Genomic DNA, 27061 nt, shown 5'->3' with positions numbered 1-27061 from the left:
TTAGTCCATTTCTGCAACATCCTCTTTGCAAGGTGACATATACTGAGCAACAGCATACTCTTCTGGAGAAGGAAAGAAATGCTCCCATTAGCCTGGAGACTACTTCCTGTGCCTTTTGCTGGAGGCAGATATACCCTATGCACACTTAAGCTGTAGATCCTTGTAGATCCAGAACATCTCCTTTGTTCTGGCGCATGCATTTTTATAACTTGCCAGTCATAGAATCATAGAATCATAGGGTTGGAAGGGACCTCTGGAGATCATCCAGTCCAACCCCCCTGCCAGAGCAGGGTCACCCAGAGCAGGTTGCACAGGAACGTGTCCAGGAGGGTTTTGAACGGCTCCAGAGGCAGAGACTCCACCACCTCTCTGGGCAGCCTGTGCCAGTGCTCTGCCACCCTCACAGGAAAGAAGTGCCTCCTCATGTTTAGGTGGAACTTCCTATGCTCAAGTTCGTGCCTGTTACCTCTTATCCTGTCCCTGGGCACCACTGAAAAGATCCTGGCCCCATCCTCCTGACATCCACCCTTTAAGTATTTATAAGTGTTGATAAGATCCCCCCTCAGCCGCCTTTTTTCCAGACTGAAGAGACCCAAATCCCTCAGCCTTTCTTCATAAGAGAGGTGTTCCAGTCCCCTAATCATCTTGGTAGGTCTCTGCTGCACCCTCTCCAGCAGTTCCCTGCCCTTCTTGAACCAGGGAGCCCAGAACTGGACACAGTACTCCAGGTGTGGCCTCACCAAGGCAGAGTAGAGGGGGAGGATGACCTCCCTCGACCTGCTGGCCACACTCTTCTTGATGCACCCCAGGATGCCATTGGCCTTCTTGGCCACAAGGGCACATTGCTGGCTCATGGTCATCCTGTTGTCCACCAGGACTCCCAGTCGTGCCCACTTGTCACTCTGGGCATGAGACCAAGCTCACTAAAGAGAAATGAGTCTCTCCCCTGGCACTAGATCCAGATCCTGATAGAGCTCAGAGGAGCATTGGTTCCAGGAGGGCTAGTTCTGGATATCCATTAATGCACGCAGCGTTTCTGCTGTCCCTGTCCTGCCCCGAGACTTCATACTTGTTAAAATCAAAGACCTACCTGTTTCATAGTAATCATAGATCTGCACAGGAGCTGGCTTGGGATGGGTCACTACAAAGTCCTGCTCAACTGAGAAAGTGATTTCTTTCCTTTTCTTCTGCGAGATCTGGGAATGGAGGGACAGGGATCACATAAGTCTTTTTATTTGTACAACACCGTCTGGAGCAGACCAGGGTGGTGACTGATAGACTATATACCACATCCCACTGATGCCACACATACAGATGTGGGACATTCGTTATCTGAAATATGTTTGGAAAATCCGAAGTGAAATCGAAGTGAAGAGTTGTAGGCTTCCTATCCTGCTTGTACTACCTGATTCTGTAGTTATTACACATCCTATTGCCCGAGAGGGAAAAAAATGTCCCAAAGGACTGAGCTTAATTCTCCAGGTCTTCCAATGGTCAGGATCATAGCCTGGTATTCCAACACCTCCCATTTCAGACATGAACATTATGTGCCACCAAGAAACTGGGAATCAATGTACATCACTGGGATATTGGCTTCTGTTAGTTCTTCAGGGCCCAAATCAAATGTACTTTTACTAATTAAATTCTGATCCACAGATTAGATTACATGTTAAATTTGGGAATGAACTAGCCTAAGAGCAGGAATGGAAATCTTTCCAGAGGACATCAGAGCAGTGTTTCATGTCCTGTTGGAAGGAAGGAGGTTTACGAGAAGCCTACCAAGGCAACATACGCACAAGGGAACCTCTTTTCTGGTGTTTATCTGCTATTGACTGAAAGGAGAAAGAATTTTGATTAATTTCTGTGTCCTTTTCTTCATTAACTTATTTCTAGTTGCTAGTAGGGCAGGTGTCGGTGTGAAGCCATTTGGGAGGTTGGGATGTTACACGCAGTTTGAGGAGTAAGCAGCTTAGTGATTACAGGGGAAAACTGATGAGGAAGGGGACATGATAAATGCACTTTATGGAGTGTGTCCATGCTGTAGGTGCATCTATTACATGCTGTTCGCATCTTTTGTGAAAATAAGTAGACAGTGATCAGAACTTACATTTTGCAGATAAAGGAGAACGTGGTTTTTCTTGTTTTCTACTTGCATCACTGTATGACTGTCAATGAGCTTTAAAACAAGGAAATGGAGATAAATATATTTATAAGCCATTAAAAAACAAGTCCTACCTCAGATCCTACTACTCCATGGCTGTGGGATTCATTGTGTTCCTAGCCAGGTATCAAGGGCTGTCAGCTGATATTTAGCGTCCAAATGTTGCTGAATAGATGGAGAGGACCGGGCAAAACTTGCCACTTGACTTAGTGGTGGGTATGAGCACTTCTCACCTGCAGGAGAGGCACTGCAGTTCATTTGGGGAATGATGCCTGACTCTGGTGTTGTATAGTTCCCATTCTTTCCCTACCTGGGCAGTGCCAGCTCCCAGTTGCAGCTTCCAGTTGGTCAGGCTTTAGCTGGAACCCTTTGTAGTTTTTAATGTGGGAAAGTCTGTGTGCTCACAGCTCCCTGTAGGGCATTCTCTCCGCTCATTAAAGGAAAATGGTGCAGCCATACAAACACCTCGCAGGGTTTGTGGGCGAATGATTCGTAACCAGGCCTGTTTTCATCATGACCAGTCTCCTCTGGGATGACTCATTTAATCTTGCTCCTATAGGTTACCTTATCCAGAGAAGACTTAACAGGAAAAAAGCCAGAGAGCATCTTCACATCAATAATGACCATGTTGGAGCTGCTGCGCTTCCCTGTGTAACTGAAACGACAGAAGCCTCTGTCAGTCTGGACCATGCCTGGGGAAGCAAACATCAGCTCTCTGCTCCTGGCCTCATGCAGCATGGGGAGGCTAGAGCGAATCACATGTGCTTGCTGCTGGGCTTAGATGGGGGACACTGGAGAGGCCCCTCGTATGAAGGTGCCATCAGTTACTGTCACAATGTCTTTTGGGATATTGGGTCTTAAAGGCTGATATCATCAAACACATTGATCAGCTTGATTTTTTTTTGTCTTTATAAGCAAAACTGAATACATACAGCATTCTTCTCTGTGTGACTTGTCACCTGTGCTGCTGGTTTGTTGATGGCACATTACCTGCTTATGAGGACAATATCAAATTTTGCTGGTCGATCCACTGGGCAGGAAGCATGTGATGCCTTTACTGAGAGTGAAAATCCAAAGGCCCCCTCTGGAAGGTGAATGTTGTATCTCAGTGCCGTCTGGAAGAGGAAAAAACCCTTTTGTTCAAGCATGCCAAGGGTTTTTCTTTGCGTTCCAAAAGTGTCAAACTTAGTCAAGTTTCCTGGCAATGTTGTTCTTGGTTTTATGTGGAAGATCCTTGCTTACATCAGTGACAGACACATCAGATTTCTGCTCTTTAACAACGAAAGTGCTCATACCCAGAGTCACCTCCCAGAGAGAAACCAATTGCTGATCAGAAAGGACTCTTTTTTCTTTCTCGTGCTGTGACTCCACTGGAGTCAGAATGTGGGATGGGGGACAGTGTGTTTAAATAGTTTAGGGACATAAAATAATCAGGAAAAATAAAGAGAAGGTGGATGGAGAATTATCAAAAACATGACTGTATTGTATGCAGAATGTGAGAAACAATGAAGAGGAGAGCAAACACTTACTTGCATAAGCACACATCCACTGCCGTTCACTGTTAGGCTGTATTTCCCAGGGACCTCAGGAAGGGGAGTCTCTTGCAATAGGAGCCTGTTCGCATTGTTGACAATAATTACCTTCTCAAAAGGCTTTTTGGAAGCGATCTTGACTACATTTTGTGTAACAGAATTGTAGGTAGCCTCACCATAAGCAGAGAGGGCTTGAAGAGCAATGACTGTGTCCTGAAGGGAAAGAAAATAATCATAGAATCATAGAATCGTAGAATGGTTTGGGTTGGAAGGGACCTTAAAGATCACCTAGTTCCTCCCATTGGACCAGGTTGCTCAAGGCCCCATCCGGCCTGGTCTTGAACACTTCCAGGGATGGGGCCTGCACAGCTTCTCTGGGAAACCTGTTCCGGTGTCTCACCACCCTCATAGTGAAAAATTTCTTTCTGATATCTAATCTTAATCTACCCTCTTCCAGTTTGAAGCCATTACCCCTTGTTCTATCACTACACGGCCTTGTAAAAAGTCCCTCTCCAGCTTTCTTGTACGTCCCCTTCAGATACTGGACAATAAAAGACAATTACCTACACAACGTGCCTGGTGGAGAAGTCAAAGACACGGTTCCAGTACAAAGCACAGTCACTTCATTGAGGCTAAAGAAACCCTGAATTTGTGTATAATTCTAGGGTCCCCATACATAAGGAGCCATTTCATTCTAGCATGCATGTTTTAGGGTGGAAGAAATCTCTCTACTCATGTGAAAGTCTCAGAACATAAAATCTGATCACTAGAGAACACTTCTAGAGTTTTTAATAGCAGTGAGGCATGTGTTTTCTAGGAAACTACGGAGCATTCTTGGTCATATAACAGCTGGGACTTGGTATTTTCTAGGCTCATCCCTGACACAAAATATCTGTATTTGTGGATAGCCAAATTACTCTTGTATGGCTTTAACCTTTCCATAGTTAAGAAGAAGAGGAAAAAAACCACCTAATTTGGTGTCTCTATGAGAAAGGCTTGGCATCTGTGTGTTTGAGACAGTAGGCACAAAAGAGAAATAAGACTAGGTAGTCTTATTTCTGGCACCCTGAACCAGTGCCCCAGTTCCTAGGACTGGCTGGGGAGTAGGAGGGAGTTTCGGCACCTGGGTGGAAGAGAAGCCTCCATAGGGATTCTGCTGCCTGATGATCCACTGCACAATCCCTGAGGCCTTTGTGAGATCCTCTTGGCTCCGGTTGGGTTTGTAGAGCATTGCCAACAGCACGTAACTGGTGATCTCAACTTCAGCTGATGGGGCATGGTCAAGGAAAGAGGGGGATTTTTCTGATGGAGACCTCTCCTCCTGCTCCCAGTGCTGTGAACCATCTGAATAAACAAAGAGAAGGTGAGGAGCAACCAGAACGGTTTGCAGGTGTCACTGCTCTATGCTACCTCAGAGATGTACTGCGTCCTGGCCTCTTTCTCCTAACTACTCTCTACAGAGCAACAGATGTGCTGTAAATTAACTCCATAGATTACTTGTGGAAGTTGGTTTATGTGGTTATACTCTCAATATTGTCAAGGTTAGACCACATACCATCAGTAAGATCCGTTCCCTCTTCCTACCTCCCAAATTCCCAAAATGTCTGAAACTTACCAGCTTCCTTTGCTGATTTCTGTAACTCTCTAAGGAATGATTCACATTTTTCTGCCTTGCCGGCTAAGCAGAAAGCATAGGCCATGAGTGCCTGCGTGTAAATATCACTGATACTCTTCTCAGATGCAGTCTCCAGGCAAAAAAAGGCATTTCGGACTACAGGGTACTTAGGAAAAAAGGAAAAAAAAGTAACATAAGGATCTAATTCAGGACAGTAGTCTTTACCTGGCCAAACATTCATTTTCTTTAAACCTATTCTTCATCCTGTCACTATTACAGCAATGAGAATGGGACTTCAGTTTGTATAGTGACTTCAGGAGACAGAATACAGAATTCTTTAAAGAGGAATTTCAGACTGAAAAGTCATAAAAATCAAGTAGCTTTTCAGTGTGTTCTCGAAGATGTTGGTGTATAAACAGAAGACTGTTCTGTTTCTTTCACAGCTAATTCTTTCTGCTTACCTCCATGATAACAATTCACTCTGCACTTCTAGTCAGGAGTGTGTTTTCTTGAACAAATCCAACCTAGTAGTCCCTGTCCTTGGTGACTATGGTATGTTCTTAATTTAATTCTGTGGATTTATAATAGGTTTTTACCCAGTAAAATCTGTTCACAGTTTGACTCTGTGTCCTTGCTAATGCATTATCTAATCAGGAAGCGCCTCGAAAAGGATAAGACAAATTGGAGGCCGAGAAAGTCATATATTGAAGTCTGACATCTCTGCTGTAGTCTCCTTGGTACTAGCTACTTTTAGAAAAAGACAGATTGGCTTTTCACTCTGATGGAGCTTTGTTTTCCCAAGATAGCTTTTCGTTCCATTTGTAGACCTGCAATAACTTATGTTCTTGACTGAGCCATGTTTGAAGCTAAGCCATAGTGTGTGGACTACTACTTGTCACGTTTCTTTATTGAAAACTAAAAGGTGTCACTTAATGTCTTGGGTCTCTCAAATAGAAGATCTAATCCCACTGAGGTCTGTACTGTTTCTACTTGAACACTGGTGGCTGAGGAGGTATAAAGATGGGGAACTGGTGTCACAGCAACTAATGTAGATACAGAGTAGGGTCATGTTCCCTGGGACTTCTCTCTTCCTCTCTCTCTCTTTACTACCTGGACAATTTGTAGCAGATTATTGGAGCCAAGTCAACAACTGGGGACCAATTCCAGCTGAATACCAGCAGCTGAAGGTCTCCTTACCGAGCCAGAGTGCCCAGCTTCTAGCATGGCAATGGTGATGTAGGCAGAAAGCGACAGCTCGTCATTTACTCCTCCCTGAAAAGGACACAGAGAGAGGAATTTTCAGTCAATGGCAGGAGTTAAAAGCCTTTAAATATGAATTGCCATGTCCCCGCTGGGAGAGTGTGGCCAGCTCTGGAGGCAGTCTGCAAGGAAGGAGAGAATACACATGGCAGGGATGGCTCTTAAATCAAGAGAGACCCGCTGCTATCACCTCAAAAAATACCACTCCTTCAAGCTTACAGTTCAATCTCAGTAACCCTATCTCAGTTGCTCATAAGATGTAAAATACAGTGTGGGGAAGCTGACTGAGATGAAAATAGTCATTGTAAAGTGTGGAGAGTTAGCCCTTGGCAGACATCAGGCATTTGGAGTAAAGTATAGTTTCTGACAGTAATGGGATAGCATGTTCTTGAAGATAAGAGTGTAAATTTGACCAAGAAGAAATTCTCTACTACCTTCAAGGCGTTGTTGAAGAGTGTCCCAACACTTCGGAAGCAGCCATCTGGCTTCTGTTTGCTTGCCAGCCACATCAAGGTTTGAGCCTGGACATTGTCATCAATATAGATGAAGTGACTAGCTTGTGCAAATGATTTGTACACAAAGGCAGTGAGCCTGCAGGGGAAAGAAGAAGCTGTAAGATGAGCATTGGAAACAGGAACAGAAAAAAGTCAACCCTTCCATTCACAGTAGGCATAAGCACGGAAAATTACAGACAGCATTTTGGAGGCTTGCTTTGTCTTTGTGTGCTCCTCCAAGAGAGGGTAGTTAAAGGAACAGTAGCTAGATGGGACACACTCTGGGGCGGCTCCTGGCTACAGAGCACTGCAGTGCATTGTGTTTCATGGGAGACAGCAGGAGTTCGAATCAAAAAGGCAGCTGGGTCTTTGGGGATCACCTCCTCTCTTCGCACCCCATCTGGCAGGGGGTGGAAAGCCATTTTTCTTAGTACTTAGAGAGTCCCAGTCCTAGCCAGCTCTGTACATTTTGTTTAGCTAGTAAAGATGCCTTTTACCTGCATCATGTGAATTCAATGCAAATCCATTTCTGAGCCATTTCTGCTCTCAGTCACTCACCAGGTGTTCCCTTCTTTGTCTCTGGTGCCAAAGATGCTGTAGGACCCATCTGGATGTTTGTATGACAGCTGCTTCTGGTAGCCTGCAAAAACATGGAAGAGAAAGCGTTTCCTAGTTTAAAAACAAAACCCTGCTCTGTTTGCTATCTGAAACCACAGTGGAAAAGCATGGAAAGGCAATACACCAAGCAGTGGGGCATCTCTGAGGGAATTTAGGTGGAAGCATGAAACCTGTTGTCCTGCAGCAACACTGAGTCATAGAATAGGCAGAGCTGTATCAGCTCTCTGCTAACAGGATTAGGATACATGCTGTGCCTGAGTGGGAAAGGAGAAAGGGACTGAAAGACAGAACCTCAAAGGGAACACGGCGATCGAGTCTCAGCAAAATCGGATAAGGAAAGAATGAAGACAAAGCAAACGTCTTGATCAGGGCAGTCCCTCAGGTCACTGAGCTGGGCTGCAGCAGCCCACTGCCAGGATAGCCACGCTGCTGCTTCTTACTGGGCATCAGTGGGAATTTCAGCATACAGCGTAAGGGAAGCACAAAGCTCTCACCGCTCACTAAGTATCCAATGGCCTTGGATTTGACCTCCTCGCTCAGCTGCCCTGTCTTGTTCAGATAGTCCAGGACATAGATGTTGGGTGCAAACAGGACCATGTTCTGCTCCCCACAGCCGAATGGCATCTGGAGCAGCTGGTGCACGTTCTGCATGGCAGCGCCCATGATGTCGCCTGGGGAACAGGAGATGCCAGGGAGGATTAGCACAACTGATGGCCGCTGAAATAAACAGTGTTTTTTACCTACCATTCTGTAGGCTGGGTCAGCAAAAGCCTAGCTGGGACTGCAAGCCTATTTGGTACCGCAAAGATTTCCAGTAAGCATGAAGCTCTCAGTGCTGAATAATTTGTTCTGTTCTGCTTTGCAGTCAACAAAGAAATCCCTTCCCTGACTCCCCTTACTCAGTCTAAATTGTCCACACCACAAACACTACCTACTTTAGTGCCCCTTCAAGCACATAATTCTTATTAGAAATTAAAAGAAGAACTTCCAGGAAACTTCGGTTTCCAGAGAAGGGAAGGGGACCAGCCCAGAGATGCTACAATGAATCATGTATTGCAGAATTAACAACTAATGCTGAAAAGGCACATTGGTTATGCAGATGTATCATAGACCACCTCTAAATTGCTATTTTTAGGGAATATAGAATAGACCCATCAAGGACATTATAAAGCAAAGATTTTATGACTAGTAGTCATGTAACCAAGCCCAGGTTATTTCCAGGGAAAGACTGAAAAGATCCCACTAGCATCTCGGATTTGCAGATGGGCGAGTGGAAAAAGGTCTTACTGGCATGAGTCTGGCTGAGATCATAACTCAGAACTGTGCTAGTTCAGAGCAAAACATTCAATTGCAATAAGTTTAAACAGAAAAGGGAAGAAGGATGTAACCAATATTTAAACTTAATTTCTCTGATGCAGCTAAGAGCTTTGCTGAACAGGATGAGAATCAATCTCTTTTCTCACAAGTTTCCCACACAAAGAGTGGAAACTGACGTTTAGAATCCTGAAAAAGCTTTAATTTTATGTTTTTACTTTTTCCTTCTTTTTACGTTTTATAATTACATATTTACCAACAACAGAAAAGGAAGCTCTGGCTGATCCTTCCACCACATTTGTAGGTAAATCTAGAGCAACATCTTGAAAAACCACATCGTCTGTGGAGAAAGATATTAAGTGCGTTGTGGTCATTTGCGTAGGAACATCGGTAGTAGCAGCGAAATTGCACAGTGCAAAACTGCACACGAGAGACAGTAATAGACAGAAGCTCACAGCTGTCTCCAAGAACATCAAGAGAGAAGAGGGCACAGCAAAACCAAAACTGTGAAAAACAGACCCAGTGGTGCAGTGACTGTCATTGCTCAACAGAAATCAGCTGAACAGGGTAAGGCTGGTGCTACCGGGCTGCTGTGTCTGTGAATCCTGGGGATTTCTTCAGTGAGACACTGGGAAGGGCTGGTTGGTGAGGGTCAGGGCTGCTTTTGTGCCTCTTTTAAACAGAGCCTCCAGGAAGCTTTGGAAGCTGTTTGCAGTCAGTACCGAGATGGTGTAGAAGGGAACATTACATGCCCTCTCCCATTCCCACTAAAAGTGGAAAGCTGCAAGCTACAGTTACCCTTGGAATAGAGGACAGCAGTCAAACATAAGCGCATGAAACGCAGAACAGATTTTGCACAAAAAGGTCATCTCCCTTTGACAGCTTCATAGCAGCCTTCCTTCAGCATCTGAGCACTCCTGACTGCAGCACAAACACTGCCTAAGGGATGTGCACCAGGTCACACTGGAAGTTCATAGCAGAGAATTGAGCTGTAAGCACTCACACTAGCTGCCATTTAGGCAACTCGGGGGAAAAGGGAAGGAACGGCATCGACGAGCAGCACAGGGAAGAGTGCGAACTCCAACCATCCTTTCAGTTCCTTTCAGAACAGCAACATATAAGACCCTTACCTTCTGTACAGATTAGGGAATTTTGGGTCTTTTCCCTTCTGATGCCTTCAGGCTGCATGGTGATGGGAAGAAGAGACACATGCATCGGATGAGACAACGCACGCAAAAAAAATGCAGTAACAGGAGAGCCACCCGTTGCCCTATCCTCCTGCATCATAAGACAGCTGGACTGAAGCAACAGTTTGCAGGTTCATACTTGATGTGGCTGCTACTAAAAGGGAGTTCACATCAGATGGAGTCCCTCCTTTCCAGTTTCTCCTCTGCATGAGGGAGACGTGCACTTACCAACACCCACTGATCCTCATGGAAGAGGACATCAGATGGGAGTGGACTTGGTTTTAGATTGAACAGCCAGACCCTGTCCCAGCCAGACGAAGGTGGAGTCAAACCAGGAGTTCTTTAGGGAACCTGAAAAACTTTTACTTTCTTTTGGTACTTTTGCTGCATTGTTTTTTTTCCTCATGGAAGGGAGTACAGGGCAAACAGTAAGAGCTGTCAGCAGTACCTCAACCAACAGTGTTCTGATCTGGGTGTCCCTGTAGTCAATACTGATGTTCCTAGGTGCTTTGCCTCCGCAAGCTCCATCATCCTTGGTCTCTGCGGTAATGCTGAATACTACATTACCTTAAATAGTAGCAGAAAAAGAGAAAAAAAAAAGGCCTATTTCACGCAGAATGATGGCTAAAGTAAGGAATTTAATCTGATAATAAATATCTACAGATATTCATTATGAATGGTCATTATATGTCTCACTCTAGGTAAGACAGTTCTGTTCCCACGTCTCGCTTTATGTGAGACATATGGGAAGAGAACTGACCTCTGAAAATGGGAATGACAGACCCACTGCAGTTGTGGAGGAACTCTTTAGCCCAGACACCTGGAAAGACCAGTGGTAGACCAAGTTCTCCAGGTTGGAAAAGGTTTTTCAGGTGGGGTATAAACTGATTAGTATCAATCTCAGGACAGAAAACCAGGTAGATTCAAAGGCACTTACCGATTTTTTGGGGGAAAATATTCCAGACATAGGTCTTTCTTTGTTTGGCACATACACATCCATCATCTTCTGGGGAGATCAGTTTGGCCTGATAATCAAGGGAATCTGACAGCGAAATGTTAATCTGAGAACAGAAAGAGGAGTGCAGTGGGATGAAGATTTTGTACCATAGGCAAATGGTTCTTTGTTATTAGAGGAGGGTGCAATGGTCTCAGTTTATGTCTGTGTTAGCAGCATAAAGCAGATTTAAGGCCTGGGATGATGGTGTTAGACAAATCATCCATCAGATGTAAAGATGTAAAGAAAAAAAATCCACTAAAGCCATTGATGGCTTGCATGACTGTGGATGGTGAATGATGCTCTGAAAAGCAGTTGTTGTCTTCCTCTATGGATCTCTAGAGATGGTTGGTTAAACACCCATCCTAGTCACAGTTCATACAGATCTCCCTCTGCTTAAAAGGACAAATCCAGTCAGGATAATCTGTCATTGGATAGAATGAGCAGCACATCAAGCAAGTGCAGGGACAGATCCAGTCATCTACATCAATAATTTTGCTGCTTTTTTTTTTTTTCAGACTACAAAGGCTGCAGCTTCTTTGGAGATGCAGTAAGGTCTCAGACTGTGTACACACCTTAATGCAGTGGTCAAGGTAGTTGAAGACATTGGCTCTAAGCAGGAAATCTTCTCCTCGGATGATAGAGTATGGCAAGGTCAAGTCCACAAAGAAAGGCTGGAAGACTGCCAGGGTAGCAGGCACAGACATACCAAATCCAACCAACTCTTCCACACAGAAGGCACTGGCCTTCCATTCGGTGATGGTGTCAGGGACGGTGTATGAGATGCTGGCTTTTCCAGTAGAGCTGATGGGAATGGATAAAGGATAAGTTTAGAAAGGGTAAGTTTCATATACGTTGCTTCTCAGTAGAGGCAACAGGTTTTGAAAATCGGCACTACCCTTATTCTGTCTGCAGAAATCCCACATCCAAGTTCACCCCGAACTTATCACCCCAATTTTCTGAGAAAAGCTCATTTGAAAGTTCTTCTGACCATCATTTCCCTGAATTTGGAAAGAAAACTCAGAATTCTTGTTTTGCAGACCCGTATTTTAAATAGAGGTGTCCATCTTAGAAAGGGAATATGACCCTTGGTGCACACAATGTGGGAATAGATGTCTTTGGGGACAGTGTAATTTTATCATGGAAAAGAGGAGGACGGGTAGTCAGGTGATAATTGAAAAAGCTTGGTCTTCCATGCCAAAAGGTAAGAAGAGGTGACAAGGAATTGACACCTTGCAGGACATCAGGGGACATATTTAAAAACTCTTAAAAGCAAGGCAAAGAGAGGGAAGAAGCAGTACTCACTTAATTAGGACTATATCCCAAATCCAAGTTTCAGGGAAGAATTCCCGAATAGTCTCAAGGATGAGTCTCTTCCCACGTTCCTCTCTGGCAACTTCAGCTGGTAAGAGATAATCGGAATTTAGTCAAACCTGGTTCATATAATGAAGACTCTCAGAAAGGATAGATTTTAATATGTATGGTCCAGTGTGAAGGACGATTAGTGTTTACCCATTTCTTTCTAACTGAAATTACCATCAACGCCACACAAATATTTGTCACTAATATAGTCACCAGTTAGATATAACCTGGTATCACAGAGAAAGAAAATATTACTTGAAGTGCTTTGGACTCCAGATATGACCATGAGACCTAGGGCTAGAACTCGGGTCACTTGGCTTTTAGATCTCTTTGCTGTCCACACTTTTGCACTGTCTTTTCAAACAAGCTCTGTTCAGAAGAGAATCAGTGTCAACAGGGTTCGTTTTGTGTGATGCTCTACCGAGTGGCAACACTTCCTAGCATGAAACTGGACATGAATCAGAAGCATAGACCTGAAAGGCTTTTTTGGGCATTGGCCATTGTACTAAGCCACCTCATTCTGTGCCAGACCAATATTCCATATCAATACCAATGTGATTCCTGGGTACTGTCTATGCCCATGTCACATAAATACCACTTCATTTAAGGAGAAAAATAAAATCTCTTTCCTGTCCCCTATATTACCTGATGATTTAACATGGTGTGTAGAAGCCATGAATCCTGCATTCAAGAAATATTGTGTAGGTCTTGCAGTCTCACTAGAACACACAACTGGTTGCCGAACCTTTGAGTTGGTAAAAAATTTCATGCCCATGTCCTGTAAAAAACACATTTTGGTGTTAGCCATAACCATACTACATCTGAGGGTTTTTCCATTCCTCCCTCTTTCCCATGACTGCCTTTACACCACAGGGATGCCCAGAGACATTTATGCAGAGACTTGTAGGAGCTTTGTGCATGCTGGGAAATCACAGCCAGCATGAGAATCAATTGGGAATAGATGTCCATGAGGAGAGTTTGTCGTGTATGAGTTTTACTAACAGTGTCCTTTGCAGAAATATCTAAAGCTACATAAATGGAAACTCACTTCAATAGATTTAAGTAATGTACAGGACATTTACCCTGAGGAACTGATATACATCTGGGCCTAATCCAGACATTACAGGCGTGTAATACAAGCCTTTGTGAAAGATGTTGTCAGATGAGACACAGGGGTCTTGGGGGTCATCTTCTAGATTGAGCCCATTGAAGATGTAGCCTTGAAAATCTTGCAGGGGATGCAGGCTGTATATCTGTGAGGGGGAAGGAAACACAGAACCTCTGTGTGTGGAAAGAACAATGCTGATTACACCGTCATGTGCTGCAAATTGCCAGAGCTGAGATGTCGGCCTGTTTGAAATAATGCTCTGTTTACTGGGTTAAAAACCAGGCTGGACCCAGAGAGTGGTGATCAGTGGTACAAAGTCTAGTTGGAGGTCAGTAACTAGTGGTGTATCCCAGGGGTCCAATGCTGGGTCCCGTCCTCTTCAATATCTTCATTAACGATCTGGATGATGGGGCAGAGTGTACCCTCAGCAACTTTGCTGATGACACAAAACTGGGAGGACTGACTGATACGCCAGAGGGTCGTGCTGCGAGAGACCAGTCACTGGTTAAACCAAATCCCACATGAAAGAGGACTTCCAACTGCCAAGAAACAAAAGCTGTGTGTTGCCTATTATAGATGCTTATAACTGGCACGTGCAAAAAGCAGTAGAAGTCTAACACAGTCAAGTGGAGAGTCGTTGTAACGGAAGAGAGGAAGCAGTGGAAGGCATTTGTCCGGGCAGCTCACCGTTTCAGCAGACAGCTCTGTCTCGGACTTCAAGAGCAGCACGCTCTGATCCACTGCCCTCACAGCACAGAAGGAGTTGGCAGCAGCTTCAATGACTAAACTAACATTGGAAGCTGAGCGCATCTGCTTTTCGGAGAACTGCAACTGGACCTGAAATTTATCAAACAGATGTTAGTACGGCTAATCCCTGCTGCTTGGGGTGCTCTGGATGTGTGTGTGAATTCAGGAGGAGAGTAGAAGTCCCATTACAGGGGCTTAGGCAATAAGCACATTTAGACTCCAGTGACGGCTTAAATGAAGCATACCTCAAGTGATTTAAAATAAAGTGTGATTCTGTTGAGGCTGTTACCGAATCAAATCTTATTACGGCACAGAATACATGTAATAAGCATTACAGTGAACAAATAATATTTTTACTAGGTCCATGGCCCACCTTAGCAAATATTTAAACCAGATTCTGTTTTTAACATATTCAGAGCAAAAATCTATCTCACATTTCTGTTAGAAACAAGGGAAAAAATAGGAGGGGAGGACCACCTCAGGTAACTGGAAACATTTTGTTTAATACCTCACTTGCTTTGTTTTCTTCTAATGTTTCATGGGTTTTTTTAGCTTTTAGGAGCTGAATATTAGAAAAATCTTAATGGTGAAATCTGATTTCCAAATTACAACTGAATATATACCAGTGGAAAAAACATGAGAAAGGAAACTCAAACTCCAGATTGCTATTTTTGCTTTCTTTTCTATATGTATTTAGTTCTGGTAAACCCAAATTGCATTTTTTAACAAAAACTGTGAAAAATTAGATTAAGTAGGGAAGTGTGATAAGGCTAAAGTGTGTTCACTATGCCAAAGAACAGACACCCTAAAGTAAATAGGACACTAGTATAGTTCAGGAGAGGCAGGAACTGTCTGGGAGTAGTGTGAGTTTCCTGAAAAGTCATTTTTAATGTTAAAAGAAGATCTGTCTTTTGACAGTAAGGACAGGAAATGGTGGTAGAGGAGAGGTATAAGGCCAAAGATTAAAAAGGAGAATGAAGAGACTAATCTTGAGAGAAGTGGATGGCCAACAAGAAATAAAACTGGAAATCTGTTGCGAATGTGAGTGCACAAGAATTTGTATTTATCTGACAGCAGGTAAGACTTGCTGTACCTCAGTGCCTCTCACCTTGTTTTTGAAACACTTCTCAACTGGAAACTGGACACTGTCTGCCACCAGCTCCTTGGCAGGATGTAAGGTATATACCAGCAACCGAAGGGCAGGAGCCATTTTCTCATTGACCAGAAGTGGGATGGTGAAAGTGCTGTTTTGGTCTGTTAGAAGAGAGAAAGGGATCAATAAGGAGAGAAGCGCAAAGATCTGCTGCAATAGTAGCCATTCTCAGCAGCATAGAGCTGTACCAGTCAGTGGAGAAATATGTACTTAGACCATAAAGTGAAAAATCCTGGATTTGCCAGGAGGTGACATGCCTGGGTTTAGATCCAAATGCTCTCAGATTTATTGTGGGTTTGAACATGTGGCCAGATTCAGATAGCCCCCCTAAGCCAGACACTCTGCATTCCCTATATTATCCTTTGGGAAGATCTTTACAGGACACTACTTCTTGACTCAGATAAAATGAACTAGTTGCTGAACTAAATCTGATTTTATAGTGATCTTAGTGGTAGTGCTAGTATCATGCACACATGCGTGGATGGAGAGAGGGATACAGCCCTCCCAATAGCTGCTGTGTGTATCCAGGAAGTCTTGCTTTAGTCCTCAGTTCAACCATCCCTCTTTTTCTTTTTTTTTTTAAATGCAGAAACATGGATTGGCAACTTAACTTACCAGCTTGGATATTGACTTTAATTTCCCCTGTAAGGACAATCTTGCCTTTTGCCATGCCCTGTGCAGAGAAAAGAAATACATTTATGGGTTGGCAGAGGTTGGAGGGAGAAAACGGCAATCAAGTTCAACGTACATCGACAGGACGATCAAGGCACGTACATTGAGATGGCTTCAAATGGTTAAATATCAGCCTTAGGGCACGATGGATGCTGCCACTGCTGCTGCTACTGCTGGGGCCCTTGTCACTGGTCAGGAAGCATAAGGAAATGGAAAGGAAGGGGGAGGCAGAGAATAACTTAAAGAGTGTCTTGGACGGAAGGTACAAGAACCCCGGCCTGAGACATTATAAAGGTGTTTCCTTACTATGAAATAGAGTTACAAGGCCAGAAATGGGGGTCATTTTTCCTGAGTGGGTAGTTTTGCCAAACCACCTCAGTGCTGTTTCTGTCCTTGGGTTGTTTGCCATTGTGCTGGCTGGTAATCCAAAACCAGGAAGAGCACGCACGGCTGTCATTGCTGTGGATGAACTGCCAGATAGCTGCCCGATCAAGCCCTTTCAGCAAACCATGCAAAACCCCCACACTTACCACATAGTAGAAGTTCATGGTGTTGATGCTCTCGTACCCTTCTGTGTTCAAGACATAGTGCACAGTGATCATCCTCTTCTGCCCACAGCTCAGATCTTTCCACAAAGGCTCAATTCTCACAAAACTGCTAGTCCAAGAGTAGAAGCGCTGGATGGAGAGAGATGCATCAGGGTAGGAAGGCTCTATCCAGCCTTCAGAGTGGCAGTGGTCACTGGTTTTATAAGTTGCCTGGTCAGGAGAGGGAGTGGGGAAGAAAGGGAAAACAAATATATGTCACTAAGGAAATCATTATCGCATACTGACATCAGAATGATTAGTTCACATCATGTATATATTTAAGAATTGCATCTAAAGCCGTGCTGGTAGGGAAAAAGCAGCACATTGGTCTTGCAGCCTTGCAGCAAGACATTGCATTGCAACAACGCAGGCGTTTTCCTCACTTTTTTATAGTAATTTTTGAGAGTTCTAGAACATCAAATAAGCCAGAGAAAGCACATTTTTACTAACAGAATTCAAACCTCATCCCATCATGTTTGGGTTCGGTTTGAGACAGTTTCTGTCTCTATTCAGCCTTGTTTTGTACTCACTCTCAGACTGATCTCAGGATCAAACATTTCAGATGTATCAATGCTAAACTCTGCAATGCCATTATCATCAGTTGTAAAGTTGTCTGTGTTCTTGTTGTTGACAAAGAGCTGAATAACCTCACTGGAAATAGGAGAGTTGTCTTTGTCTACCAGCTTGATCTGTAGAAGAGAATGTGAGACACGTTCAGCCTGTTATCTTTCCGTATGTAGATATTAAAGTTTCACATTTTCCACATAGCAAAACTGCTTTTTCTTCTCCCTTCAAAGCAATACACTTTCCCTTTTCACTTTCTGGCAGCTATCTCAACTATCTTATGAGTTTGGAGCAGTAGCTTCCTCAGCATCTGCTACATCATTGATAATGTCCTTTTGTGGAGCAAGAACTTATGTCTCGTCCCTTTCCTGGTTAGTCCCTTCTGACTACGCATTTACAGTTTACAGATATACTTCCTTTTCTCCATTTTTTCCTTTCTTAGTCTTAAGAGTCTGTTGCTGATACTTTCAGTGTCTGAAGGCCTTTTCTCCAGATCTTTGTTTCGAACACTTTTCTGATTCTGTCCCCACTGTCTCTGCTGTTTATGTGTTAAACAAGCAAACAAACAATAACAGATACCATTAGGTAATTTCTAGGTTGCTAAGCTATCATTTTGAGGTTTTTTGATTTTTTTTCAGAAAAAGATGACAAAACCAATATATATTAAATACAAGCTTAAGAGATTGACTATCCTCATTGTCCAGAAACAGCACGGAGACAAATGACCTCTGAAACAAAAATAATAATAGACAACTAAAAGCATTCAGGTGGATGTTAAATTCAGTGGGACTGAATGTGACAGAAGTGAAGGCATACAACATATGGCCAGATGGAAACAGATGTTTCACAGTGCAGGGAATGACCATGAATGGCATGTGATGGCAGCAGGACAGGGGCAGGGATCCGCTGCATTTTGAGAAAATATGAGTATCAAGGGCTTCCAGACAATAGTTCCCCTGATATGACCCTCAAGGGGTTTCTTTTGCGCGAAAGAGATGGTCTGGAGCCATCGTCAGCAGCTTTGTCTCTGAGATGTGACATCCCAGCCTCCTACCGTGTGTCTTTCAGCATATTTAACCTCTAGTGTGTGTGGGAGTGCGTGCATTTGAGGAACTTACTGTGGCACATCACCACAGGGAGCCTGTTGAATCCCAGCCTCCAGTAAGGGGTGGTAAGGTGTACAGCAATCCGAAGAATGGAGCGGGAGTGAGGACCAAGTGAGAAATTTAAATAGATATCTTCCAGAGGGGAAAAAAAAAATCCTTGAAATACAATCTCTTCTCTTCTTTCAATGCTACTGGTAAGATGTCCCCTTATTCTTTCCTCCTTGAAAAAAGCTGAACCGAAGGAAAGAGTTTTATCCCTACCCTTTAAACCACTGGCAGAGTTATGTGGGATTTCTCATGAAACATATAAGTAATGAAAAAGCTTTTTGAGATGGAACCTGTTGTTATTTCCTTGATTTTTTTCTTAAATTCCTTTCATTCTCTCTTCCCTCATCCCCCAGTGTTTTTATTCATCTCTGGCTGGCACATGATGGTCAGTTCTGAAGGGAGAGGCAATGATTTATATCAAGCTTAAAATGCAAGGAAGAAAAATGCTAGTTAATGGATTGTTTTTATTCAAAGCATTTCTGGCAGAATCAAACTCAGAATAAATTAACACTCCTCGGTATTCAGAACTACCAACAGGGCACTGTATGTAAAGAAAGAAGCTTAGGGTGAGCACCCTTTGCCCCAGACAGTCCCCCAAATGTTCCCATCACTGCTGCCATGTGATTGCCTGTCATTCATCTTCAATACAAGCTCTCTAAGTCCTTGTTTACCTGTCCAAAGTAAGGAATTCCTCTTCTGTAGTGGCGATCCATGTTCTCAAACTGTATATTGCTCACCACCCGTGTTATGGAAATAGACTGAGTAGCTGTAAGTTGCAGGCCTGTAAGACACGTCCAGAGTCAAGAGAAAATATACTTTGTCTTGCATATACCTTCATCAGAGTTAGCATTTGCCTGGAGATGGTCACTGTGCTTATAAAAATGGATCTTCTTCCTCAGGAAGACATCCTTGTACTCAGCAGGCAAAGGCTGAATATTTCCTCCTCCCCTTTTTGACCACACCATTGTTACTGTTTCTGACCATCTGGAAGGGATTACCTGTTCCTTTCTCTGTGACAATGGCTTTCACGTCAAGATTCCTCATGTAACCAATGCGATTTAGCTCAAAGATATTGGAGCTGAAAACCTGGGAGAGGCAGCCGTCTGTATCCAGCTGGAAAGGGAAGAAAACAAATCCTTTCAAAGGATGCTGGCAAGACACGGGACCCTTCTTTAGTGAGTCCTTTCCCGCTAATTTTTAATACAGGATTTATACAGTACTGATGGAGATATCACTATCTACACATTTCAGATGGGAAACTGAGTCATGAAGAAGGAACATGTCAATCCTTCTTCAGGCCTGTGGGAAACCAAGAAGAGACATGAGGTGCCCTGAGTTCCTAGCTAGTGACCTAAGCAAATAGATTAGTGCAATGAAGCAAAGCGTCAAAGAGAAAAAGAAAAGTGTGATGAGCAAAGGGAGAGAAGCAAGAACACAGGAGAGAGGGCAAGCACAAAGATGAATAATGATTATGTATCATACATCTTTGGTAAATGATTGACAAACTGGGCTTTTCTTGCACCTCCCATATGAATCAAAATCCCTGCACACGCTGAGCTGGACTTTCCCTTCTACAGGCTGGCCATAGGTGTACCTAGGGGAAGAGGAAATAGGTCCGTGAGCTGATGCTTGAAAAATTGACTTAAGCTATCATATGCAGGAATAGACCCAGGACAAGCAGTGAGCTGGGAAGCCAGAGAATGGAATAGTTTCACAGGCTTTTTCCTAACTCTCCTGCTTTTCCAAAAAGATAACACAACTCAGAAGTTGAAACATTAATGAGTTATATTTCGCCCCTAAACCCATGAACCAAACCCACACATTATATGTAAGAACACCTCTATAAGCGTGATTGACAGACATGGCTACCCACCAAACTATGACTCTCATCTCTACTCTTCAGCTTAGACTGGAGTTCTAGACTCACTGAAATCAAAGCAAAACTACTCATATCTGCAAGAAGATTAGGATTTCAACTCTGCATTCTAAATTACAAGATCTTGGTGTTAGAGTAAGCAAGGTCCTTCTGAAGGACTAAGCTTGGAGGGGATATTAAAGACAGCTGGAATCCCAAGACCCCTGCTAGAATTTAACGGTGTATGAAGTTCTCCCTCTAAAGTGGGTTGTTGGGAGTGGACACATCCTACTTTAGCAGGGGACCTCCCAAAAGATTTATTCAACCCACCAAACACCAGTCTGAAGAGAATACTCATACAATAAAATGAGATGAGCACACAAGTAAATGAAAGCTCTAACCACCTAGTCAAGCCTGACCAACCTCTTCTGAGGCCCTATTTATTTCAGTCTCTATTTATTCTAGTCTCTTTCCCCAGTCCTTGGAAAGTTCTTGCTCTTCAGCATATTTCCTAACCACTCTGCACCTGGTACTTACACTCCACAGACTTTCACTGTAAACTCTGAATCCAGGACTGTAAGGCTTTCTGGTGCAGTGACTGTGACATCAAATTTTGGCAACACTAGGACAAAGAATGAAAAGAAAAAAGATCAACACTGGCACATTGTAAACTTGCAGGCCTTCCTGAGTTGAAAGAGAAAATGAGGATGTATCATCAGTGTTAGTCACAGATGGAACGGGAACACAGAACGGGGATCCCAAAATGGTCAAGAAGTGGCCTGACCTGCAAAGGCTCACTGAAGTATATCTACAAAGCTTTGAAGAGAAGTCAGGACTTCTGTGGTGAATCTTGTGATGTCTAGATGCCTTGCAGAGCTCTGGCCAAGAAAGTTTGTGGATGTGGCTGGGAGAAGGTTAGTCTGTCACAGTGAAATTTACAATCAATTTATTGATTTGTTACGCAAATTATTTTCTCTCTGAATCTGTGCAAAATGGTTAATTTATCTTCTTTGGCGTTTAACTGTTCTTTTTTTTTTTTTTTCCCCACTACGGTTCTTAATGACAAATAATTGAAGTTGCATTTGCCAGGAAGCTGTTTGAGGTTTCAGCAGGCAAAAGGATTGACTGACAGAGGCTCGCCTCTAATAACGTTTTCGACTCTGAATAAAAATGACGGGTGGCATTTACCATATTCCTCCACAAGGAACGAGTGATTTGTTTTATCTCCTGACTTCTTTGCTACAATAATTTTGTAGTTCCCCAGGATAGGCTCTTCAGTTAGTGGGAATTCAATCTGGATAATGTTAATCTCTGACGTCACATTTTGCCACTGAAAGATCCTGTTGCCTCGTGGATCCTGAAGAAAAAAAAAGAATACGGACTCACAGTTTGTTTGCCTTGGAAATCTTTTGCTACTAGTTCACAAAACCAGATATAAAGAAGAAAATAGGGCAAGTTGCTTCAGCTCATTGTGGAAGTTGCTTAATGCATGTGCGTTGAGATAAATTATGCCTTTGTACTCTGATTATTAATGTTGCTACATTCTCATCTGTTGATCTCGTCCTCTGCCAGCCCAGGTATTAGTCTCAATCACCAGGGGAGGCTGCACAATACTGCTCTTCCCTGCTCTTTAGTATATATTGCTCTAATTTTATGTCAAGAGGGGAGAGAAAGAAAACTTTCTTTGTGCTTCCCCTTCAGCAGAGTTGATCCCATACAAATACTGGCCTTTAGCAACCCCAGCTTTTTTTCAGCTGCTGGAAGAAGGAAGGAAGCATTTCTTCTACATTCACTGATGTGTCATTTGCCTCTTAGTATATGTTATGCTAGTTAGACTAAAGGAAAATCATTCACACCATTTCCTTGAACTCTTTAAAGCACTGACTGCAGAAAAAAACACACGTAGAACCCAAAATATGTATGTTTTACTGCAAACAACATAAAGTCACCTGACTTCATAGTGTAACGCGAAAACTTGCAAGAATGTTATCTAGACATGGACTGCGATTGCTATTTTAAAAATCACTACAAAATGCCATGGAAGTGCTAACATAGCTAGTAATTGTATCCACAGCCTATATTTATTCATAGTTTTCAGCAGGACTTGAGTTATGAAAAGACATATCCCAAAATAAATGGAGCAAACTGGAGGAGGTGGAAGGGAGTCAAAGGCAGGCATAAGAGCAGTGCAGCTTTTGACTGCTGAAATGAATATAAGTATGCTTTCCATGTTAGTAAGGTTCGAACAGCATCCTGGGATATTATGAAGTTTCTGTTAATTTCTGGCAGTGTGCTCAGGAGCAAGATTTGGCTGTGTGTAGACACATGCAAACTGAAGCAAGCACATGTGCCCTAGATTTTATTTTTAGATGCGTAATACAGTACAAAGAGAAAAAAAAAACCTTACCTGAATTGCAATCGAGGGGTACTGAAAGAGGAAAAAACAGTGGGAGAAGAGATTAGGCGGCTGAACAAACATGAATTAATTTTCCCCAGGACTGTGAGAAATGTATAACCAATAATCAGTATAATGCCAATAATCAGTATAATGCCAATAATCAGAGATCCTCATCTCTTACTTTAATCAGTTTAATAGTGGTTTTACTTCAATAAGAAGATTACATAAAGGGAAGAGATTGAAAGGACAACGTTGGGGCAGTTTCTTATCATACCAGATTTAGGGCAATCCCAGAGCATCTGAGTAAGTAGAGTATAGAGGTGCATGTAAACTGTGATTTGGACTTCTTTGATCTTATGTCCTCACTCTGCTTATTAGCACCAGCTTTTTTTGTACCGCTGTGCTGTTTTCTGCATTACAACCGCATGAGAGGAGGTCAGTAAAGACCCTCCCATCTCTTGGCTTCTGTACTATGAGAATGAAGACAGCGTGCTGGCAATGAAAAGGGTGCCTCTGATGAGATAAACAATTGTGGTAACAGCTTTCATTTTCATTTCCCCATTTCTAAAATGGGCAAAGTACCAGGTGGATGACTTAGCAATTTTTGCAAGCAGCAATTGCTGAACAGTAACAGCAGGAGACTGAACCGTGGGCTTTCTGGTCAGAGCTAAAATAATGTCTGCAGCAACAAAGTGGAGGGCTTTTTGAGCCTCTTTCCCAGCAATAGCAGGAGGTGGTGTGTCAGGAATCCAGCCTGCTACATGCTTGCACTCTTTCCTGTGGCTCTAACGTAAAGGTGAATTATAGCGTGGGCTTAGGAAATCACGTTAATTCTTTGGCATTTAGTCTCTGCAGTATCTCATTTTACCCACAGCAACTGTCTATTTAAAATTTGAGAAGAGGTTGTCTCCCAGCAATCTGAAATACAGGCGAATGTTACTGGCCACTCACCATCTCCTGAACAGGTTTAAAATTGAAATCCAGGGCAACAACACGAAACATCACTGGAAAGACAAGAAATAGGGTGTTACCATTAACTGTAGTTTATTTGGCTCAGCATGATGTTCTGCATCCATTAGTACTCACCGTTTCACTGGATCTTCTAACAGTCCCACTCGCATAGGATGCAGGTGATAAAATGCATCTGAAGGCTAAAGAAACTTACACAGACTTTGCCAAGGGGACTTTTCCCCTGCGTCGAGTTCTCACACTCTTTCATGAAAGTTTGCTTAACCTCAGAGAAAGGGGATGACCAAATGAATAAGAACTGCTGTGCAGGTCAAGCAGTCTCAAGTGACAGCCATAACTCTTTCAGTGGCCGTCTGCATGATGTAGGCAAATTTGTTGTTCTTCATTTCATGATCTGTAAAGCAGGGTTTGTTGCTTTCAACATAGGAAAGTTACAAATATCACTGGAAGTGCCAGTTTTTCCTAATGCAGTGTAATTCCTCTTAGTTCAGTTTGTTCTCATCTTGTAGAGGTTTTTGCTGTACTTTTTTTTTATAAGAGAAAAACTGATATGAAAGCAATAAATTACTGCACAAGGAAAACCGTAAAATCATGTTTCAAAAGTGTCCTTACAAAGCATTACCTTTTCATAATTTAATTTAGTCTACTGCTTCCCCCACTTCAAGACCAAGCCATTTGACAATAATCAAGCTGAGTTTGGTGGGCACCTTGGTGGCACCAAATTCTGGTTGTTAAGCTTCCCTTCACACTGTTTATCTATGTAGGTAGAACTCATCCCTAATTAAAGTATAGCTCATACATTCTAACAGCTGTATTATTTGGCTGACATCTGGAAAGAAGCATTCTCGTAGTGTTTCCTGCAGTGGAAAGAAGCATTCTTGTAGTGTTTACTGCAGTGGTGTAGCTGTGTGCTGGAAGCCTTAAAGCCTAGAAGCGGATGAAAGAATGGATCTAGAGAAATGGTTCTTTGCATACATGGAGCTCTGTTCGATGGCCAGATGAGAAGTATGAACAGGGGAATAGCATAAGTGCAGGGCAAAAAACAACATGAAAATATTAAGTCCCAAACCATCAGAGCCCAGAAAGTAAATAGCATGATTTTGTCTTTAAGAAATTATAATTAATTTTAGAATAATGGATTTCACTCTTGGTCTTTAAACTGTCTTTGATGCTGACCAGCATCGCAGACAGAAGACTGTGGCACCATTGCTTTATGTCAGGCAATTAAGTAGTGATCTAATCACCTCTTTCCGCTATCTTGACCTGTCACCAGCAATGAAACAGCATCAGCAAAAGGCCCTCTCTTCTGTTAGCTGGGAGGAAGGGACAAAGAAAATAATAGAAACTATGGGATGGCAATCTCCTGCCATCCTGAAGATGACTCTCTGAGCTCCACTGCAAATACTTGTAATGGTTTTAACAGAAACTCTGAAGAAACTGGCTAGACTGTAGCTTGGTCTGAAAAATACCCGGCAGGGAAATTCTATCTGAAGAAATTGCTTCCTAAGGGACACGTTATAAACTAAATAGATATTCACCACTCTGTCCTGGTTTGTAGATGGGTTTGTCTGTCTGCACAAAGACAATGCTTTCCGTGTTCCAGATCATCACTGACCGCCGCTCTTCTAGGCTAACTGTGGTGCCCTTGGCAGAGAAGGAAATGAAAGCCAATGGTGAAGAATTGACAGAAGGAATCTGTGAGGAAAGAGGAAAAAAAGGGGAGGTTGCTAGTCTTGAAGTCATTTGCTCCAGAACGCGTTGAACCTGTGGCCTGTGCTCATACAGAGAGACACCCGTCTCATTTCCACCACCTTCATCACCTTCCATCACCTTTCTTGGACCTTTCTTAATTCTTATATCTATTAAAAATGCCTCCTTGTCTGGTGCTATATATCTCTTCTCTGCTTCCTTTTTCCTTCAACAAATCTTATTTATTCCATTACTTGTTCCTCTCCTGTGGTCTCTGCTCTAATTTTCATGTCCCTCCTTACTTTTCTTTTCCATTGGGACATAAATTAAAATTAATTTACCGTGAAGTTGAAGCACTGTAGGCCATTGCTTGCTGTCATGGTTTTCTCAAAAATAGTGGTGTTAACAGCACCATATTCTAGGATGACTCTGACGGATATTGTCTCGTTGAGGTTAAGGAACTGCAGGCAAACCTGACCTGGAGAGTCAGACTGAAGGACAGCAGGCACCATCAGGACATACTGCCTGTGAGATACAAACATCAAAGTGATCACATCACAGAGAAAGGAGAAACAACCTCAACAGGATGAAACAAATACAAAGCATTGTTATTATTCAACACCCGCTGATTAGTTTAGATTAACTATAGGACACTGCCAGTGCCTCTCACTCCTGCCCTGCAGCTCCCGACTAGCCCAGCCCTGGATTCCCCACACAGCTCTGCTAGTGTCCCTAACTCTTGCCTTTTTGTCCATTATCTGAGTCCTGGACCCACATGCTTTTAGCAAAGCACACTGCTATTACTACTACTATTGTCTTTTCTGGACACATACGTCAACTTCTATGGAAGTTCTGCAATAGGCAGAAGGTCTGCTTCATATTAAATGAGAACCATTCACTTGTCATCCACGTTCCAGTTTAACTTAGCTCTCCAGATATAAAAGGTGACTTATGGCAGTATTTAATATTTAAAGTCAATTTAGTGGCACTAATTAGCGCTGTCTTTAAAGCCTTATCTTGAACACTATTAGCGATAACATGGTAGTTCTTACGGCTCAGGCTCCTTGGCAGCTGTTACATGCAGGAGAAGAATAGCCAAAAGAAACTTCAGCCACATTTTTCTCACTGGGAGACAGAAGAAAGAGGTAAGCTCTCTTCCCAAGAAACAATTCATTGCCCACTAGTTTAACAGCTCTGCAACATTCCTCACCAAGCGCTACAGAGGAAAGGAGTTGGCCCTTCAACTCCTCCCTGTCTCTTTCCTTAGATGTTAGTGCCTTTATAATTGCAGCAAGGGGTGGAGATCCCAGTCTATCCCACTGCTTGCAAGAACCTCCCTTAACCCTACTGGAACCTAAGCCAACCCACTGTCTTCAGACTGTAACACTTTACTGCAGTTCTCTGAATGTCTGCACAAAATATCTTTAATGGTCTTGTTTTCAAGGTGAGGGGCTTTGCTTTTTACACTGAGGTTTGAAACAGCACAGAAAAGCACAAAATGACCTAAACCAGAATAAGCCTGTCAAACCAGATTAACATTTGAGGGTTTTCCCCATCGTTGTTGGAGTTTACCAAGTGGATTGACAGTTTGGGTGAAGTAGACTAACTTTCTATATACTTTGACACCT

At 43.0% G+C, this 27061-nt stretch overlaps 1 protein-coding gene across 1 annotated transcript; it reads right to left on the bottom strand.

Annotated features, from left to right (window-relative positions):
- LOC128911975 (ovostatin-like) lies at positions 1 to 26607 on the bottom strand. Its single transcript, XM_054207615.1, has 35 exons — positions 26486 to 26607; positions 25775 to 25958; positions 25283 to 25439; positions 23727 to 23779; positions 22785 to 22805; positions 21566 to 21734; positions 20915 to 20999; positions 20005 to 20116; positions 19521 to 19635; positions 19194 to 19303; positions 17335 to 17493; positions 16748 to 16975; positions 16161 to 16218; positions 15501 to 15646; positions 14333 to 14482; positions 13620 to 13790; positions 13183 to 13315; positions 12481 to 12577; positions 11751 to 11979; positions 11119 to 11242; positions 10630 to 10748; positions 10125 to 10176; positions 9251 to 9334; positions 8175 to 8351; positions 7621 to 7702; positions 7003 to 7159; positions 6506 to 6580; positions 5309 to 5474; positions 4817 to 5037; positions 3691 to 3906; positions 3152 to 3276; positions 2726 to 2816; positions 2108 to 2176; positions 1091 to 1196; positions 1 to 62 (listed from the first exon to the last, which is right to left on the bottom strand). Exons 1-35 carry the CDS (start codon positions 26605 to 26607, stop codon positions 1 to 3), a joined length of 4425 nt encoding a protein of 1474 aa, XP_054063590.1.
- Between the last annotated feature and the right edge of the window lie 454 nt (positions 26608 to 27061).

Source organism: Rissa tridactyla, chromosome 1, assembly GCF_028500815.1.
Source record: "Rissa tridactyla isolate bRisTri1 chromosome 1, bRisTri1.patW.cur.20221130, whole genome shotgun sequence".
Lineage (NCBI taxonomy): Eukaryota > Metazoa > Chordata > Aves > Charadriiformes > Laridae > Rissa > Rissa tridactyla.
The sequence above is the reverse complement of the archived record's forward strand: the minus strand, read 5'-3'. Positions and strand labels throughout refer to the sequence as shown.